The sequence below is a fragment of the Eubalaena glacialis genome, chromosome 10 (genome assembly GCF_028564815.1).
Source record: "Eubalaena glacialis isolate mEubGla1 chromosome 10, mEubGla1.1.hap2.+ XY, whole genome shotgun sequence".
Classification (NCBI taxonomy): Eukaryota; Metazoa; Chordata; class Mammalia; order Artiodactyla; family Balaenidae; genus Eubalaena; species Eubalaena glacialis.
The window spans coordinates 90,862,066-90,881,360 of record NC_083725.1 but is presented as its reverse complement, the minus strand read 5'-3'; the positions used below and the strand labels follow the sequence as shown (position 1 = coordinate 90,881,360).

The window sequence follows — 19,295 nt, the reverse complement described above, 5'->3', positions numbered from 1 at the left end:
CTTCACCTCAAAAGAATGAGGAGCTTTTAACGGCAAGGCTTGTATTTTATGTATCTCCAGTGCTTAGCACAGACCGTAGTACACTGGAGCCTTCAGAAAGGCCCCGATATTCACATGCACTAAACAAACGAGTTCCTGTAAGATGCTAGGCAGACGAAGGGCTACCAAAAACAATGAAAGATTGTACCAAAAGTGCATTCTTAGATACACCTGTAAACTTGGATAAAGTTCGCCCCCCACCCCCTATAATACGGCCGTGTGTGGCCGTGTGCTGAGAGAAATCACGGCTGTTCCTTGTAACCCTGACCTTGTAATGATACGGGGTTAGTCTTGGCTTCTGCTTTTCCCCCCGTAAGTATCTGCCTTACTCAGTGATAGCACATTTCCTGTACCAAATGAACCACAGCAAACAAGGGACGGGCCCTCCAAGCTGTCAGCCGGGAGCGGGACGTTATCCGTGAGCGGAGCGCGGGGTTAAGTCAGAAGAAGCAGCGCAGGTCCAGGCCGGGGAGGAGGGAGGGCGGCCAAGAGACTGCAGGGCGCAGGAAGCCACCGTCCGCAGGGCTGGACAAAGCCCAGGCGGCCTCCACGCGTCGCCATGGCAACGTGAAGTCAGCGCCCGCCCGGATTGGCCGCGCCGCCGCGCGCGGGGTCTGCTGGGAGAGCACGTCCCCGCCGCCACCGCCCTGCGGGTTTGAACTTGGCGGGCTCCATGTGGGCTGTGGGGCGGTGGGGGCCCCTTCTCGACTCTCGGTTCTTGGCCGACTGCAGGTCCAGGCCTCGGCCCTCCTCGGGCTCCTTCTCCGTCCTCATGGCGGGCGCCCGGGGGCAGGGGCTAGAGGCGGTGGAGGTGTGCTCGCTGTCGCCGCCGCTGAGCTGCGGCTCTTCCACCATGTCGCTGTTGTCTCCCCTCGACCGCCAGAGCTTCCCGTTTGACGACGACGACGGTGACGGGGAGGAGGAGGTAGATGTGGACGAAGATGCTCATGACTCAGAGGCCAAGGTGGAGAGCCTGAGAGGAATGGAGTTACAGGGGTGCTCCAGGTAAACCCGAGGCCGCCGGCCTATACAGCCCCTCTCAAGATTCCTTAGACCCTTCTAAGTACTTTCCTCTGGCGGCCAAACACCCTCTTGTCTTCCCTCTCAAAGGCTGCACGGGCACCTGCATCTACAGGTGCTCCTCCTTTTGGCACATAGCGTCTGGGCTGATTCTTACACGTGACCACAGATTTATCATCGTTCTTAATCCTTTTTCCTGAGAATGTGATGATTCCTGCAGTCTCGCTCCCCAGAGAAACGCACGTAGTCTTAAACGTAAAATTTTGCTACAATTTCAGGAGTTTTATGAAAACTCAGAAAACAGACTGGGGACACTAGAACTCTTGTCCAAACCCTTAACACCAAAATGTGGTTTACTGCACCTTAGTGATACCTGGAGCTATTTTGAAAAAAATCTGATTGTCAGTGAAGTATGTTGTAGTAAGCAGTATACTTTTTATGTCATAGATTAAGAGCCGAAGCTTGGAGGCTAGCAATGTCAACTTCAGCATCCAGAGACAATGTTGGGTCTGCTCTGAGCACTTAACAGTAGAAAAGAAGTCATTGAATCAGACGATGTTAGAATCAAAGGGTTTATTAAAGCCATCTTAGTTTATTTATTTCTGCAGTTCATTAGGCAAACATTTAGTTTGTGCCATATGGGGCCCATAAACAAGATAGGCATTGTCTCTACTCTCATGGAATTAAAGCCTACATCCAGCCACTCATTTTACAGGTAACAAAACTGGCTCAGAATACAAATAAAAAGTCTAATTCAAAGGCATACACCTAGTTATTAGCAAAGCTGGGCCTAGTCCCAAGGTATATTGATCATGTTTTCTCTGCCCTATGCTACGTGCCTGTTGTTGGGTATAAAGAAATAGGAGCAATGGGCCTACCCCTGCAGGAATATCTTTTTCTGGGACAGACTTAGTGATGCATACCTCCATTCTGAGGTAGACTCATCATGTCATCTAAGGGAAGCATTTGCAAGTTTCTGATTGTCAAGCTGCACAAGGCACAATACAGGAGATCTAAGAAATACAGACCAAAGAACCCATGCTTTATGTGTAAGCAACCAGTTAAACCCCTTTGCTATAAGACATGCATACAGAGAATGAGTAAATGGAATATGGAACCATATGAAGTGACTCACATACACAGTTACAACAGTGAGTCTCTTAAGAATGAGAAGTAAACTTTAGTACTTTGGTAGGAATGGAGATCAGTAAGAGTAACCAAGCAAGCCACTTGTCCAGACTGGTTGTAACAACAAGAAACAGTTGCAGGAGTCCATTTTCATGTGGGCCTTTGTACAGATTCTTCAGGATTGAGTTGGTCTTAGTGATTTTTAAAATAAATGTTAAGGCTTTGGAAAATACCTTCTAAGCCTAATCAGCAGGACTAAGCAATGTAGACAATTTAGCAACCCAAGGAATGATGGCCATCAAAACTACAGCTCAGCTACCGAGACCTTGCATTAGCTTCCAAGAGCCAAAGCCCTGACCAAATGGACCTCACTACAAGAGGAGCCAGTCATATTTATGTCAAACCTTAGCCAAAGCCCGAATGAGCTGGTAACACCCCAGGGCCATAGCTGTCTTCCTTATCACAGTTCATCCCCTCTGAATCAAGGCGGTAGGTAAAATGTGGTCTGGAGAGAATGCAGGAATTGTCAGGCCTGTGTGTGGCAAGTGTCAGATGCTTATTAGGTGTTCCATAAACATATGCTGAAGGAATGCCTATTTCCCACTTTCTAGAGAACAGATAGTTGTGGTGATTGTTTTCCAATGCTTCAGAAAACCCAGCACTTCTTTTCAGGAAAGAGAAGTGTTTAGAACATTGCCTTATTCCTCCTCCCTACCTCTCACCTTTAGTTGGTGCCCTGACAGTTTGGGGGTGATGGGATGAAGAGAGCAGGTGCCTGAGCCGTAGTCCAGCCACAGTTCTGGGCGGTGAGCATCCTCTTGTGGACCAGAGCGTGGAATTTTATGCCTTTTTTTTTTTTTTTCCATCCTTCACCTGCCACAGGGATCTGACTGTGGCAAAACTAATAGGGTGAGGCTTTTTTGGGATAGACTCAAGCATCAGCTGCACGTGATGGGGTTGAGCTGCAGGTATTTTAGGTGTATAGAGCTGTGCTTAGAGGATGCACTGACCTTCAAGTGTGTTGGATAGCACTGAGGTAAAGCTCACAGGTGACTTCAGACAAGATAATGAGAAATATTTTCCTGGAGCCTTTTATAATATGCATTGGGCCTGCTGTTTGTTCAGCTTTATCCTGGAAACCCATTAGGAAACCCGTGCCTTAATAAACGTCTTGGTCATAAACAGCTGCTTATCAAGCCTCTCTTGATTATGAGTAGAGCTGTAGTATATATGCCACACATTTTGAATATATTTGTTAAAACTGATAAGCCAAGAAATGTAATATTTAAAGTGTCATTTTAAAAAGAAAACACTGATCTCACTGATTTCTTCTTTCAACAGACATTTCTTAGGAGGCTACTATATTCTAGGCCCTAAGCTAGACTCTTGAAATAAAAAATGAGTTAAGACATGTTTTCCGTCTGTTAGGAATTCATGGTTTCTGGCAGAGATGGACAAGTGACAGAAAGCCTAAGGCACTAAGTCCAGATTTTTTGCAGAATGAGGCAATAAAGATTAAAACCTGAGTTAAATCTTAAAGGGAGAGTAGGAATTAGCTATCCACCTCCTAGTACTACTAACTGACACGTTCCAAATGCTTACTGAGTGCCCGGAACTGAGCTAAGTGCTTTAGTGTGGATTGTTCATGCCACAGTACCTGTGAGGTAGCCACTACTATTTTTTCCACTTAACAGATGAGAAATGGAGGCTTAAAGAGGTTAAAAAATGTACATAGCTAGGAAGCAGCAGGTAGAGATTCACCCAAATGTTTTACTCCCAAATCTAAACTCTTACTTTGGCCGTGTGTGGAGGTGGAGGAAAAGAATTTCAGAATGTTAAGCAAAGCTGCAGAGCACAAGGGCGTGGCATATTAATCAACGTGCCTAAGTTCAATAAGACTGAAATGTAGAGTCCAGATCAGCTATTGGTGGAAGAAGAGGCTGGAAGATAAGCAGGGCCGATTCCTGGGTGTCAGGCTATGGAGTGTGGATTTCATCCTGTGGGCAGAGGACCACTGAAGAATTTTGAGATGGGGAGTGACGTGTCGGAAGGATGCATTTGAAGGATGAATCTGGCAACAGTGGAGAATAGTTTGAAATGGAGGGAGAAAGGCCGGTTATGACCAGACAGCCGTTGTGAGGTTGTAGAAGAGAAGAATGGCTTGAGAAAACTGAAAGAAGTAAAATAGACGGGATGAGGTGATTATATGGGTGTGGGACCTAGAGGTACCAGATGTGGACGGGGAGCAGGAGTCAGAGATCTGGCTTCTGGCTTGGCTAACTGGGTGGATGTTGGCACTCTTCACCGAGGTAGGATTATAAGAGGAGGAGTGAGATTCTTCTTGCTGGGGAGGGTGGTGAGTGGGTGGTAGATGATTAGACTTGCTTTAGACTGACTGAGTTTGGTATTTAAGTGGAGCTGTCTATCGGATGGTTGAAAATGAAAGTTTGGAGCTGAGGAGCGAGATCTAGCCTGGAATGCCTGATCCAGGCCTCATCAGCACCTAGTGACAGTTGAAGCTATGGGAGGATGAGGTGGTCTGCAAGACTGAGAAGGAACGATATATGGGAAATAAATGACACATCAACAGTGTCCCTTTCCCACTAGAATACAAATTCCATAATGACATGGATGAATGAAGAAATAGCAGAAAAAAACCAGTAAATGGAAGCTACAAGGCAGAAAAAGCTGAGCATGGCAGTGGGCGAGGCAATTGGTTGCCTGCAGCAGGAATGTTAGAGACAAAGAGGGGCTGAGTCTATAATAACATAGTGTTTTGAGCTGCCTCGGGTCCTGAACAAGCTTTCTTTCCATGGGCGCTCATGGTTCAGCTTTTCCTGTTTTGTGGGGCTTGTGTATCTGGCCAAGGCCCTGTGTCCTTTATGTATGTATGTACTCGCAGTACTTCTCCTCCCCTCTTCTTTTGAGCTTGAGTGAGTGCTTACTTTTCCACATACCCAGAAGAGACAGACGGACAGAGGTTCGTGGTGGAGACTATGGTAGGAGGTAACCCAACTCTGGGGAGCTGTGGACACCCTACCTGAGAACTGGCAAAAGGGAGTCCCCCAAAACATGAAAGAATACAAGGACCATATATTTGTGATACCTTTTTATTTCAAAACAATTTCAAACTTACAGAAAAGTTGAGAGTGTAAAGAACTCTGTCTACCCTTCACACCAAAACCTTAATTGTTACATTAGCTTTACCATCCTCGCTGTGTAGGTATGTATTCTTCCCTTCGTGAAGTATTTAAAGGAGGAAAAGGGAAAAGTCTGCTTCAGAATCTGGTTAGAATCATGTGTTGTAATTAGTAGTCCAGATATGAGATTTTTAAGAATAAAAAAAATTGTTGTAATTGAGGCAAATGGGCTGGGTGTGATTTTAGAAGATGAGAGAATTCAAAGGCAGTCTGAAGGATAAACTAATTCAAACATTGGACTTTCTGTTCATGGTTTTTCAAGTGTATATTTATATATGATTAATTCAGCATATTTATATATAAAAATCACAGTATTGTAAATATGTCGTGGAGTTCTGCTTTCATTGTACAGCTAAGTGATTTTGACTGCGAAGCCAAAGAGTTTTGAGTACAAGTGCTGTAGTATCCTCTCTTTTGCAATAGTGTGGTTGGATCCGAAGATAACCAAGAAGAACAGAAACAGGTGCAGTTACCAGAAAGCAGCCTGACACCGTGGGAAGTGTGGTTTGTTGGCAAAGAAAAAGTAGAACGTGACCGTCTGCAACAGAAGGCTCTAGAGGTAAAACTAGACAGTATTCTTTCTATTTAATCCATGAGCTCACAAAGTAGAGCTGCTGTCGAAATTAAAATGTTAGTGTTATTATCCCTCACAACAGACTTTTTGCATTTTCTTGTATCGGTTTGCTATATTGATATTAATAACTTACTGGAGAAATAATACATGTTCATTATAAGAACATTTGGAAAATACAGCTAAGCATAATTAGGAAAATGAAAATCTCTATGAAATTTTATTTTATTTATAATATTTTCAGGGGAAAATGAAAATTGTCCCCTGAAGATAACTATGGTTTGTTTTTGTTTTTTTTTTTTTAATAAATTTATTTATTTATTTTTGGCTGCAATGAATCTTCGTTGCTGCACTTGGGCTTTTTCTAGTTGTGGTAAGCGGGGGCTACTCTTTGTTGCGGTGCGCAGGCTTCTTATTGCGGTGGCTTCTCTTGTTGCGGATGGAGCATGGGTTCTAGGCGCGCGGGCTTCAGTAGTTGTGGCACGCGGGCTCTAGAGCGCAGGCTCAGTAGTTGTGGCGCACGGGCTTAGTTGCTCCGCGGCATGTGGGATCTTCCCGGACCAGGGCTCGAACCTGTGTCCCCTGCATTGGCAGGCAGACTCCCAGCCACTGCGCCACCAGGGAAGTCCCCATAACTATTCTTAATATTATGGCATATAGCCTTCCACATTTTCTTCTATGTAAATTTTAAAAAACATATGTGCAAGTGTATATTCATATAGTGTCACCATATGTACATTTAACTAAAGTCAGCTGCATATACTTGGTAAAATTTTTAAGAGAAATAAAAATTGAAGTAGAGGCTGGAAATCTACCCCCATATCACTCAGAGCATGTGCCCCAGAGTGAGTTTGTGCTGGGAGATGGGAATCTTCTGGGCTTTCAGGTTTTTTCAGTTTCTCTTTGCCTCCCTGCCTCACTTGTGGACATTTTTGTATTTGTGATTCTCTCTGAACTCTGTCCAAACTCAAAAAATAGTTTGAGATACATTTTCACATGAATCCGTCATTCTTTGAACTCTTATCATTTGCTGTTTAGAACCTAGCAGCCAAATAGATTTGGATAGTTTGACATCCTCCAGTATCTAGACCAACTGAATTCTCTCTATCCAGACACAGAAACCAGGTAGATTTGAGTGGTGAGGGATAGGTCTTGTTTTTAATAAATAGGATCACTCTTTTGTAACCTGCTTTTTTCGCTTATTGCATTATTAATATGTTTCTGTATCATTAAATATTTTTATAGCATCACTTAAAAATGGCTAAGATTATTAAAATATATTTAGAATGTATTGAATATATAATAGAATATAGTTAACCAGTTCACTATTGTTGCATATTTAAGTTTATTCTAATCTATTACTATCCCTGTTACTGTAAAATCCTTGGAATTGAAACTTCGCCCTCCATGATCTTCTTGGAGTAAATTTTCCATTTCAGTTTTGAAACTAGTTGTTCTTTCTGTGATGGCTTTCTAGCCAGGTAGGCAGTCTTGGCATGATTCAAATGATTGTAGAAACCAGTACATTCTGCAATTTCCCTCTTGCAGTGTACTTTGTATTCTAAATACAAATTTATTCCTGGAAAAGTACACAGTAGTACTTGTTTCTACTTAGAAGGGCACAGGACTTGAGAAAGACCTTATGGTTTGATGTCAGGCAGGCTTATTTAAACTTTTACACTTCCATTTCCTCATCTCTACAGTAAGGATAAAATAATGCTATCTGGTCACAGGGTTTTTTAGAGCAGTGGTCCCCAGCCTTTTTGGCACCAGGGGCCAGTTTCATGGAAGACAGTTTTTCCACGGATTTGGGGAGGGGGGGATGGTGCAGGCGGTAATGCGAGCGATAGGGAGCGGCAGATGAAGCTTTGCTTGCTTGCCCACCACTCACCTCCTGCTGTGCGGCCTGGTTCCTAACAGGCCGCGGACCAGTACTAGTCCACAGCCTGAGGGTTGGGGGACCCCTGGTTTAGAGGATTAAATGAGACAAATTATAAAGATGGCTGGTGTTTTTATTGGTATTGTTGTTGATATCATTGCTAGTCACAGTCTTTTTCTTTCTCTTTTTTATTGAATTATGGTTGATTTACAGTGTTGTATTAGTTTCAGATGTATAGCAAGCTGATTCAGTTTTATATATACATATGCACACATATATATACACATTTTCAGATTCTTTTCCATTATAGGTTATTACAAGATACTGAATATAGTTACCTGTGCTATACAGTAAATCCGTGTTGCTTATGTATTTTATATACAGTAGTGTGTATCTGTTAATCCCAAGCTCCTAATTTTTCCCTCCCCCATCTTTCCCCTTTGGTAACCGTAAGTTTGTTTTCTATGTCTGTGAGTCTATTTCTGCTTTGTAAATACATTCATTTGTATCATTTTTGTAGATTCCACATATAAGTGATACCATATGATATTTGTCTTTCTCAGTCTGACTTACTTCACTTAGTGTGATAATTTCTAGGTCCATCCATGTTGCTACAAATGGCATTATTTCATTCATCTTTATGGCTGAGTAATAGTCCATTGTATGTGTGTGTATGTGTGTGTATATATATGTGTGTGTGTGTGTGTGTGTGTGTGTGTGTATATGTATATCCCACATCTTTTTTATCCATTCATCTGTTGATGAACATTTAGGTTGCTTCCATGTCTTGGCTGTTTGAAATAGTGGTGCTGTCATTGGGATGCATGTATCTTTTCAAATTAGAGTTTTCATCTGTTCTGGATATATACCCAGGAGTGGAATTGTTGGATCATAGGGTAAGTCAATTTTTAATTTTTTAAGGAACCTCCATACTGTTCTCCATAGTGGGTACACCAATTTATATTCCTACCAACAGTGTAGGAGGGTTCCCTTTCCTCCTCACCCTCTCCACCATTTATTATTTGTAGATTTTTTGATGATGGCCATTCTGACCAGCATGAGATGATACTTTATTGTAGTTTTGATTTGCATTTCTCTGTAATTAGCGATGTTGAGCATCTTTTCATGTGCCTGTGGGCCATCTGTATGTCTTTGGAGAAATGTCTATTTACGTTTTCTGCCTATTTTTTGATTCTGTTGTTTGTTTTTTTTGATATTAAGCTGTATGAGCTTTTTGTATATTTTGGAAATTAATCCCTTGTTCGTTGTATCATTTGCAAATATTTTCTCCCATTCCGTAGGTTGTCTTTTCATTTTGTTTGTGGTTTCCTTTGCTGTGTATATAAGCTTTTAAGTTAAATTAGGTCCCATTTATCTGTTTTTGTTTTTATTTCCATTACTATAAAAGACAGATCCAAAAAAATATTGCTGCAGTTTATGTCAAAGTGTGTTCTGCCTATGTTTTCCTCTAAGAGTTTTATAGTATCTGGCTTTACATTTTGGGCTTTAATCCATTTTGAGTTCATTTTTGTATATGGTGTTAGAGAATAGTCTAATATTATTCATTTACATGTAGCTGTCCAGTTTTCCCAGCACCACTTATTGAAGAGACTGTCTTTTCTCCATTGTATATTCTTGCCTGTTTTGTCAAAGATTAATTGACCATAGGTGCGTGGGTTTATTTCTGGGCTTTCTATCCTGTTCCATTGAACTATATTTCTGTTTTTTGCACCAATACCATACTGTTTTGATTCCTGTAGCTTTGTAGTATAGCCTGAAGTCAGGGAGCCAGATTTCCTCTTGCACTGTTTTTCTTTCTCAGGACTGCTATTGGGGTCTTTTGGCTATTTGGGGTCTTTTGTATTTCCTTACAAATTTTAAGATTCTTTTGTTCTAGTTCTATGAAAAATGCCATTGGTAATTTGATAGGGATTACACTGAATCTGTAGATTGCCTTGGGTAGTGTAGTCATTTAGACAATATTGATTCTTCCAATCCAGGAACATGGTATATCTTTCCATCTGTGTGTGTCATCTTCGGTTTCTTTCATCAGGGTCTTATAGTTTTCTGAGTACAGGTCTTTTGGCTCCTTAGGTAGGTTTATTCCTAGGTATTTCACTCTTTTTGATATGATGGTAAATGGAATTGTTTCCTAATTTCTCTTTCTGCTCTTTCATTGTTAGTGTATAGACATGCAGCAGATTTCTGTGTATTAATTTTGTATCATGCAATTTACTGAATTCATTGATGAGCTCTAGTAGTTTTCTGATAGCATCATTAGGATTTTCTATGTGTAGTATCATGTCATCTGCAAACAGTGACCGTTTTACTTCTTCTTTTCCAATTTGGATTCCTCTTATTTCTTTTTCTTCTCTGATTGCTGTGGCTGGGACTTCCAAAACTATGCTGAATAAAAGTGGCGACATGGACATCCTTGTCTTGTTCCTAAATCCTAGAAGAAATGCTTTCAGCTTTTCACCATTGAGTATGATGTTAGCTGTGGGTTTATCATATATGGCCTTTAGTTTTTTGAGGTAGGTTCCCTCTAAGCCCACTTTCTGAAGAGTTTTTATCATAAATGGGTGTAGAATTTTGTCAAATGTTTTTTCTGCATCTATTGAGATGGAGATACGGTTGTTAGTCTTCAATTTGTTAATATGGTGTATCACACTGATTGATTTGTGGATATTGAAGAATCCTTGCACCCCTGGGATAAATTCCACTTGATCATGGTGTATGATCCTTTTAATGTATTGTTGGATTCTGTTTGCTAGTATTTTGTTGAGGATTTTTGCATCTATGTTCATCAGTGATACTGGCCTGTAATTTTCTTTTTTTGTAGTATCATTGTCTGGTTTTGGTATCAGGGTGATGGTGACCTCATAGAATGAGTTTGGGAGTGTTCCTTTCTCTCCAGTTTTTTTTGGAATAGCTTCAGAAGGATAGGTGTTAACTCTTCTCTAAATGAATTTTATAAAATTCACCTGTGAAGTCATCTGGTCCGGACTTCTGTTTGTTGGGAATTTTTTAATCACAGTTTCAGTTTCAGTACTTGTGATTGGTCTGTTCATATTTTCTATTTCTTCTGGTTCAGTCTTGGAAGATTGTACCTTTCTAAGAGTTTGTCCATTTCTTCTAGGTTGTCCATTTATTGACATATAGTTGCTTGTAGTAGTCTCTTATGATCCTTTGTATTTCTGTGGTGTCAGTTGTAACTTCTCATTTTCATTTCTAATTTTATTAATTTCAGCCCTCTCCCTTTTTTTCTTGATGAGTCTGGCTAAAGGTTTATCAATTTTGTTTATCTTTTCAAAGAACCAGTTTTTACTTTCATTGATCTTTTCTATTGTTTTCTTTGTGTCTATTTCATTTATTTATGCTCTGATCTTTATGATTTCTTTCCTTCTACTAACTTTGGGTTTTGTTTGTCCTTCTTTCTCTAGTTGCTTTAGGTGTAAGGTTAGGTTGTTTATTTGAGATTTTCTTGTTTCCTGAGGTAAGATTGTATTGACATAAACTTTCCTCTTAGAACTGCTTTTGTTACATCTCAAAGCTTTTGGATCACTGTGTTTTCGTTTTTGTTTGTCTCTAGGTTTTTTTTTTATTTCCTCTTTAATTTCTTCAGTGATCTATGTTTAGTAACATATTGCTTAGCCTCCACATGCTTGTGTTTTTTACACTTTTTGTTCTTGCAGTTGATTTCTCATCTCATAGTGTTGTGGTCAGAAAAGATGATTGATATGATTTCAGCTTTCTTAAATTTACCAAGGTTTGCTTTGTGGCCCAGCATGTGATCTGTCCTGGAGAATGTTCCATGTGCACTTGAGAAGAATATGTAGTCTGCTGCTCTCAATGGACTGTTCTATAAATATCAATTAAGTCTATCTGGTCTAAAGTGTCATTTAAGGCCCATGTTTCCTTACTGATTTTCTGTCTGGATGATCTGTCCAGTGATGTAAGTGGGATTTTAAAGTCCCCCACTATTATTGTGTTCCTGTCGATTTCTCCTTTTATGGCTGTTACCAGTTGCCTTATATATTGTGGTGCTCCTGTATTGGGTGCATATATATTTACCATTGTTATATCTTCTTCGTGGATTGATCCCTTGATCATTATATAGTGTCCTTGTCTCTTGTAACAGTCTTTATCTTAAAGTCTATTTTGTCTGATATAGTTTTGCTACTACAGCTTTCTTTTGATTTCCGTTTGCATGGAATACCTTTTTTCATCCCCTCACTTTTAGTCTGTGTGTGTCCCTAGATCTGAAGTGGGTCTCTTGTAGACAGCACATATATGGGTCTTGTTTTTGTATGCATTCAGCCAGTCTGTGTCTTTTGGTTGGAGCATTTAGTTCATCTACATTTAATGTAATTATCAATATGTATGTTCTTCTTGCCATCTTGTTAATTGTTTAGGATTTGTTTTTGTAGGTTTTTTTCTTCCCTTTCTCTTTTGTTCTCTTCTCCTGATTTGATGACTATCTTTAGAGGTGTGTTTGGTTACTTTTTCTATTTTGTGTGTGTATCTGTTGTAGATTTTTTGTTAGTGGTTCCCATGAGGCTTTGATATAGCACTCTGTATGTATACACAAGGTTTAAGTTGCTGGTCTCTTAATTTCAAATGCATTTCCAATATCTTGCATTTGTAATTTCTTCTCACGATTGCTGGTTTTGATATCATGTTTGTGTGTGGATATTTTCCTACCTTTACTGTATGTTTGCCTTTACCAGGGAGCTTTTTCATTTTGTAATTTTCTTGTTTCTAGTTGTGGCCTTTTTTTTTTCGCCTAGAGAAGTTTCTTTTACATTTGTTGTAACACTGGTTTGGTGGTGCTGAATTCTTTTAGCTTTTGCTTGTCTGAAAAGTTTTTGATTTCTCCATCTAATCTGAATGAGAGCCTCGCTGGGTAGAGCATTCTTGGTTGTAGGTTTTTCCCTTTCATCACTTTAAATATATCATGCCACTCCCTTCTGGCCTGCAGAATTTCTGCTGAAAACTCAGTGGATAGCCTTAAGGGAGTTCCCTTGTATGTTATTTGTTGCTTTTCCCTTGCTGCTTTTAATATTCTCTCTTTATCTTTAATTTTTGTCATTTTGGTTACAGTGTGTCTTGGTGTGTTCCTCTTTAGGTTCATCCTGTATGGGACACTCTGTGCTTCCTGGCCTTGGGTAACATTTTCCTTTCCCAGGTCAGGGGAGTTTTCAGCTATTATGTCTTTCAATATTTTCTCTGGCCCTTTCTCTCTCTCTTATCCTTCTGTCACCCCTATAATGCAAGTATTTGTATGCTTGATGTTGTCCCAGATGTCTCTTATACTGTCCTCATTTGTTTTCATTCTTTTTTCTCTTCAGTGGCAGTGATTTCTACTACTCTATCTTCCAGCTCACTGATCTGTTCTTCTGCCTCATTTAGTCTACTATTGATTCCTTCTAGGGTATTTTTCATTTCAGTTATTGTATTCATCTCTGTTTGGCTCTTCTTTATATTTTCTAACTCTTTGTTAAAAACTTCTAACTTCTCGCTCTGGCATCCATTCTCCTCTCAAGTTCTTTCCTCATCTTTATGATCATTACTCTGAACTCTTTCTCAGGTAGATTGCCTATCTCCACTTCACTTAGTTCTTTTGGGGGTTTATCTTGTTCCTTCATCTGGAACATATTCATTTGCTGTCTGTGTTGGTATTTGTATTTTTACGTATGTGGCAGGGTAGTTACCTTTCTCGACCTTGCAGAAGTAGTCTTCTATAGGAGATGTCCTATGTGTTCCAGCAGTGCACTCCTGTCTCGTCACCCAAGCTATATGCCTGCATGGGTCCTTCTTTTCTGGCAGGCTGACTGTGTGGGTGGTCTAGTAGGCTTGGTTGGCCACTAGTCTATTTGGCTGCCAGGCACTGCCTTATGTGAATGCTGCTGGCTGTTGTTTAGTGGGGCCTGGTCGTGAGGCAGCTGTTGTAGAACCTTAAGGGGTCCTGGGGGTAGTGCTGGCTCACTGGTGGCTGGAGTCAGGATCCTGAAGACTCTGGAGTGTTGCCCACCTACTGGCTGGTGAAGTCAAATCCTGGGGTTAGTGCAGGACTACTGGCAGAGCTGGGTCCTGGAGCCTGGCTTCAGGGCCCAGGGGTCCCAGAGCTTGTTTTAAATCTGGTGTTGGGGGGCTGGTTCCTGACACAGTTGGGTATCCCAACTGTGATCCCAACTGTGATATCCCTGGGTATCCCAGGGTGTCCCAAAGGTTGTGTTAGCCTTCTAGTGGGCAGGGCCAGGGCCCAGGCGGTCCCAGGGTAGGGTCTGGCCTGCTGTCGCTGGACTCGGTGTGCGAGCTGTGGTATTGTAGTTTTGTTGCTTCTGGTCTGCCCCCTGGTGGATGAGGTGGTCCGGAGGCTTGTGCAGGCTTCCTGGTGGGAAGGGCCAGTGCCTGCCCACTCGTGGGTAGAGCTGGGTCTTGGCCCTCTGATGGGGAAAGCTGTGTTTAGGGCCTTGTCTGGAGGTGGCTGTTTGTTCAGGAAGTCTTTAGGCAGCCTGTCTGTTGGTAGGTGAGGCTGTGTCTCTGTTCAGTTAGTTGTTTGGCCGGAGGCATCCCAGCACTGGCACCTACAGGGTTTTGGGTGGGTCCGGGTCTCAGTGATAGTGAGCCAAGATGGCAGCCTTCATCAGCTCACACAGCTGAATGCCCTCAAATGTGTCTGTCACCAGTGTCCACGTCCCCAGGGTGCGTCACAGCCACCTCATGCCTCCCTAGGAGACTCTCCAAGACCAGTAGGTAGGTCTGGCCCAGGCTTCTATCAAATTACTGCTTTTGCCCTGGGTCCCAGTATGCATAATATTTTGTATGCACCCTTTAAGTTTGAAATCTCTTTTCCCCCAATTCTGTGGGTCTCCTGCAGTTAAGCCCCACTGACCTTCAAAGCCAAATGCTCTGGGGACTCGTATTCCCAGTGCTGGACCCCAGGGCTGGGGAGCCTCACCTGGGGCTCAGAACTCTCATTCCTGTGGGAGAGCCTCTGCAGTGTATTTATTCTCTACTTCGTGGGTTGCCCACCCTTGCGGGTAATGTGAGTCTGTCCCTCCTACCCGTCATTGTGGTTCCTTCTTTATGTCTCTAGTGGTAGAAGATCTTTTCTGGTAGGTTCCAGTCTTTTTCATTGATTGTTGTTCTGTAGATAGTTGTGATTTTTTGGTTGTGCTTTTGAGAGGAGGTGAGCTCAGGGTCTCTCTCCTCCATCGTCTTGGCCACTCTCTTTGGTCATAGCCTTCTAAATACTTTTACATTTATTTTCAGAATTAGTGTGTTGTTGAGACCCCAGACTCTTACTTCTCTTACTTCAACCTCAAGTTTTAACATTACTAATTCCATTATTTAGTTTAGTAACTTTCAAAATATTTGTTCACAGTGAGAAATCTACTTTGCTTCATGTCACACACAAATGCATACATATATGTAATGCCTGCTTACATATGTATCTGAAATATCTTAATTTTGTGCAGAACCTGGCAATATTCTATTCTATTCTAATTTTTCTGTTCTTTTTTTTTTTTTAAAGGCTAGTCATAACCCAGACATTGGTTTTAGACTCAGTTTGGAAAACACTGATCTAGTGAATCAGTGGTATTGTGGAGCTCAGTTTATGGTATTTAGCTTTATCTCCAGCCTCACTAGAAGTCACTTGTTACACTAAGAAAAGGAGGGTCACTTCAAGTCATTTTTAGAGTCAGCATTACCATAAAGTTAGTTAAATTACACTAAATTATAAGGAACCCTGGGCTTTGGAGTAACATGGAACTAGGCTCAAATTCTAGTCTTGCTGTTCTAAATCTGTGATCTTGGAAAAGTTACTTAACTTCTCTGAGCCTCAGTCTCTTCATCTATAAGCCAGATGTTAGAGAGGCAGTAGTAGAGAGGTTAAAAGCATAAATTCTTGAGTCGTACATCCTGGATTCAAAACTGAGACCTTGGATCTTTAACCTCTCTCTGCCTGGATTATCAGTGAAAGGGGAGAATAACATTCACCTCATAGTGTTTTGGGGACTAAGTGAACAGCAGGATGTGGCCTATTATATAGGAAGCACTTAGTAAAAGTTAGTTGTTGTTACGTGTTAAAGGAGATGATAATAACTACTGAAGATTTATTTTGAGAACAGATTAAAATAATGAATATAAAGTCCCCACCTCAATGATTAAGCAGGTAGCAGAGTATAATTGAATGATTTAAACCTTTTCATATATTTAGTAATTGGACATTTCTTATATCTATGTCATTACTTAACTCTGAAGCAGTTAAAATATTTTAGCATGAGTCTTAACCATATCAGTTATGCCAGGGATATCATAACATATGGGTAAACTACTCACTTTGGTATAAACTTATTTTGAGCTATTGCGGTATTCACATTTTTTTCCTGCCTTTCCCTTTGTTTTATTTTCTAAGTCATGTTTTCCTTATTTTCTGTCCTTATTTACTGTATTCTCTAATTTATTTATAAATCATATCATTAAAAGCACAGATTTTTAACCACAAGGAACAATTCATCTCAGATCCCTATTAAAACATGAGGGCCAGAGAGTAGCTTTGCCAAGGTTTTTTCAGTTAGTGGCAAAGCTGGGACTGGATCCTAGTTTTTTTGACTTCCAATTTAATAAGTGTTTTTTTCTACAATACCAAGATGCATTTTTAGAAATAAAGGGGTCAGACTTAGTATTTAATTTTAAATTTACCCTGGCTTTCTTATATTCTTCCTTGAAATCTTGTAGGAAAATTTAAAGGTAATTGGGTCATTAAAAAGATCATCCCCCGTCATAAATTTGATTTCAGCAACATTTAGATTTGTTTCAGATATCCCTGTAAGATTGAGTTAAAAATTATTTTAACTCATCAAAATTATGCTTACAATTTTTTTTTTACATTTGTAACTATGTTGAGGTGATAAAATGTGGTAAATATTGAACATTAGTATTGTGAAAAGCTAGCATATTGGTTTTGTAGGGCATGTAAATTTTACTTAAATTCTTATTATTTAAAAAAATTCTTTAGCAGACTGCCTTAAATTCTCTATGGCCTTTGGCTAATTTTAATTTTTAACATTTGCTTTAACATTTTAGTATCGTCTATTCTAAATTATAAAAATTATCAAAAAAAAATTATCTAATTTGTGAATAATCCAGGTGCTTTTTTTTTTCACCATCATGCTTTGGCTTTTTCATTCATCAGCCCTTAAAGAAGGAATAGGGCAGGATATAGAGTTGGTGGAACTCAGATATTGAGTTTTTCTGATTGTTACCTTTAGTGGTAAAACTTTCTTTGGAAGTCAGCAAAAGCTGTTGAAATTAAAAATGCATGTTTAGGATCCTCTTTGGATTTTGGTTTTCTATAATCAAGTGTTTACTCTGTGGGAAGATATATAATTCTGTTGAAATTCAGTGGTGTACCAGAAGATGACATAGGGGCCTTGTGAGAGAAGACTCCAGCTGTGTCTGGAAGAGGCTGGCCTTGGTGGCAAAAAGATGGAGGCATTTAGGGTGGGAAATTCTGAGAGGGGCCAGCCTTGGAAGGGAGGGTTGTTTCTCAGAATGTGATGTATATTCTGAGGTTGCAAATTACTTGAACAGACATCCTGAGATTAGAGCACTGTTTGGGTCAGTGGTAGCATTTTCTAGGTACTTTTGACCCTTCCTTCATCTTTAACTCTTATGTCAGCATTAACTAAAATTTGTGAACCATAAAATAGGAATACAATGTCTGATTTTTTTTCTGACTTTTGAGTTTAATTATATGAAGAATCTTAAAGGGTACATAAATGTAACCAGTCCTATCTTTAGTTGTATATTTAAATAATGACTTTTCTTGACGATCAAATTTAGGACTATTTTGGAAAATGTGGTTGTCAAATCTATATCTAGTCTGTCATGCACATGCACATATTCCCCCTTGTTTCGTGACACAAGTCCAGACTTTTGTCCCCTTCCAACTCATGTACTGTGGCAACCTCCTAGTCCGTCTCCCTCATAATAGTTCTGATCCCTTCAAATGCAGTTTTCAACCTTCATCATTAAGAGTTTTACATCATCCCTTTTGCCATGTATTCCTGCTTCATAGTGTTTAATTTACTCTGCCCGTCTCAAAAGACCTTTTTCCATCTAGTTAGTACCACAGTCTGACTTTCTAGTCACCTCCCCTCCCTGTTCTAGTCAAGCCATCTCCTCACTGTTCCTCTCATGGTGCTCATTTTTTACTACCCTGGACCATCCTCTTTCTCCTTTCATCTTCCCTTCCTTTCCGTTATCTTTTCTGAGCTCTTATTCTACACAGTATCTCGCAATGCAGCACTTCATTATTTTGTGTATACGGAATTAGATTACATCAGAGACTTCTAGAATTTCATCCCTGCATCTCAGTTCTTGCTATCTTTATAGTAAGTGCTCCATTTAAAAAAAAAAAAAGTATTAAGTGAATAATCAAGGGAGAGCAGCTGCAGAGGTAATGAAGAGTCCTTCTTTTAAAACCAAGATGGATATTTTACTTTGAGGGGATGGGGGGAGTATAGTGTTTAAAAGTTGGAAGACTCTGAATGAGTGAGGGAAGCTATTTCTGATGCAGCAGAATTTTAGGATGAGAGATCACGGAAGACAGACAGGTATCCTTAGACCAGTTGTTCTCAAGTACACAAGATATGTTCTTGGTGTCAAGTTTTATCTTCATTTCATTTAACACAGTGGAATTGTCTGAGAGTTGAAAAATTGTCTTTCTCACTGCCACCCATGCTGAGGTAGTTAGGTCCTTGGGAAAGGGAGGCATGGGGATGAGGAGTGAGGTCCAGTGGAAGACATATAAAAGTATCCGATTTCTGGTATCTAAGGAGAGAGAAGAAAAATAACCAGTAATTATGGTAGTAGAGTCCTAGGAGTCTAGTTTGAACAGCATTCTCAACTAATGCAGTAATTTAACTGATGAGTGACAGAGTGGTGGCATTCAGCTTGTAGTTTTATTTGGCCATACTTTCCACATTCTTTCTCCTGAGGAAATGCCCAAACGTGTAGATTCGAGTGACAGCAAGGCAGTTAAATAATCTAGGATATGAATGTGGTTTTGTTTTACACTCCAGCAGCCAAAAAATCAGCAAAGAAAAATCTGGATCCTTTTTTTCCCTACATTTCTTCTTTGGTGTAACTCTGAATTAAAAGTTTAATTTAGGGATTATTTAATTCCTACCCTTTATCTTCATCAAGAACCTAGAAGCTTTTTATAACTGTAAAAAAGTTGCAATTTTCTTGAGCTTCTGCCAGTAGTGTACAGTGATGCCAAAATTTATGTGTGGGAAAGTTGATTTCAATGAGGGTAATTTAGCTGAAGTTTAGTCTAAGAAACTAGTGTTTTGCTGCCAAGCAATTATTTGCATTTCTAAAAAATGACTTACACTTTTTACCAATGCCTTCCTTTCATCATAGACTAGTTGCTTAAGTAAGT

At 40.2% G+C, this 19,295-nt stretch overlaps 1 protein-coding gene across 1 annotated transcript in view; it reads left to right on the top strand.

Annotated features, from left to right (window-relative positions):
- The first annotated feature begins 647 nt into the window (after positions 1 to 647).
- Positions 648 to 19,295, top strand: part of CCDC34 (coiled-coil domain containing 34) — a 37,621-nt gene continuing 18,973 nt past the window's right edge. The window contains exons 1-2 of the mRNA XM_061203177.1: positions 648 to 1,044; positions 5,811 to 5,946. Of these exons, the coding sequence (XP_061059160.1) occupies positions 713 to 1,044; positions 5,811 to 5,946 (468 nt within the window). The 5' untranslated portion in view covers positions 648 to 712. The remainder of the gene's footprint in view (positions 1,045 to 5,810; positions 5,947 to 19,295) is intronic.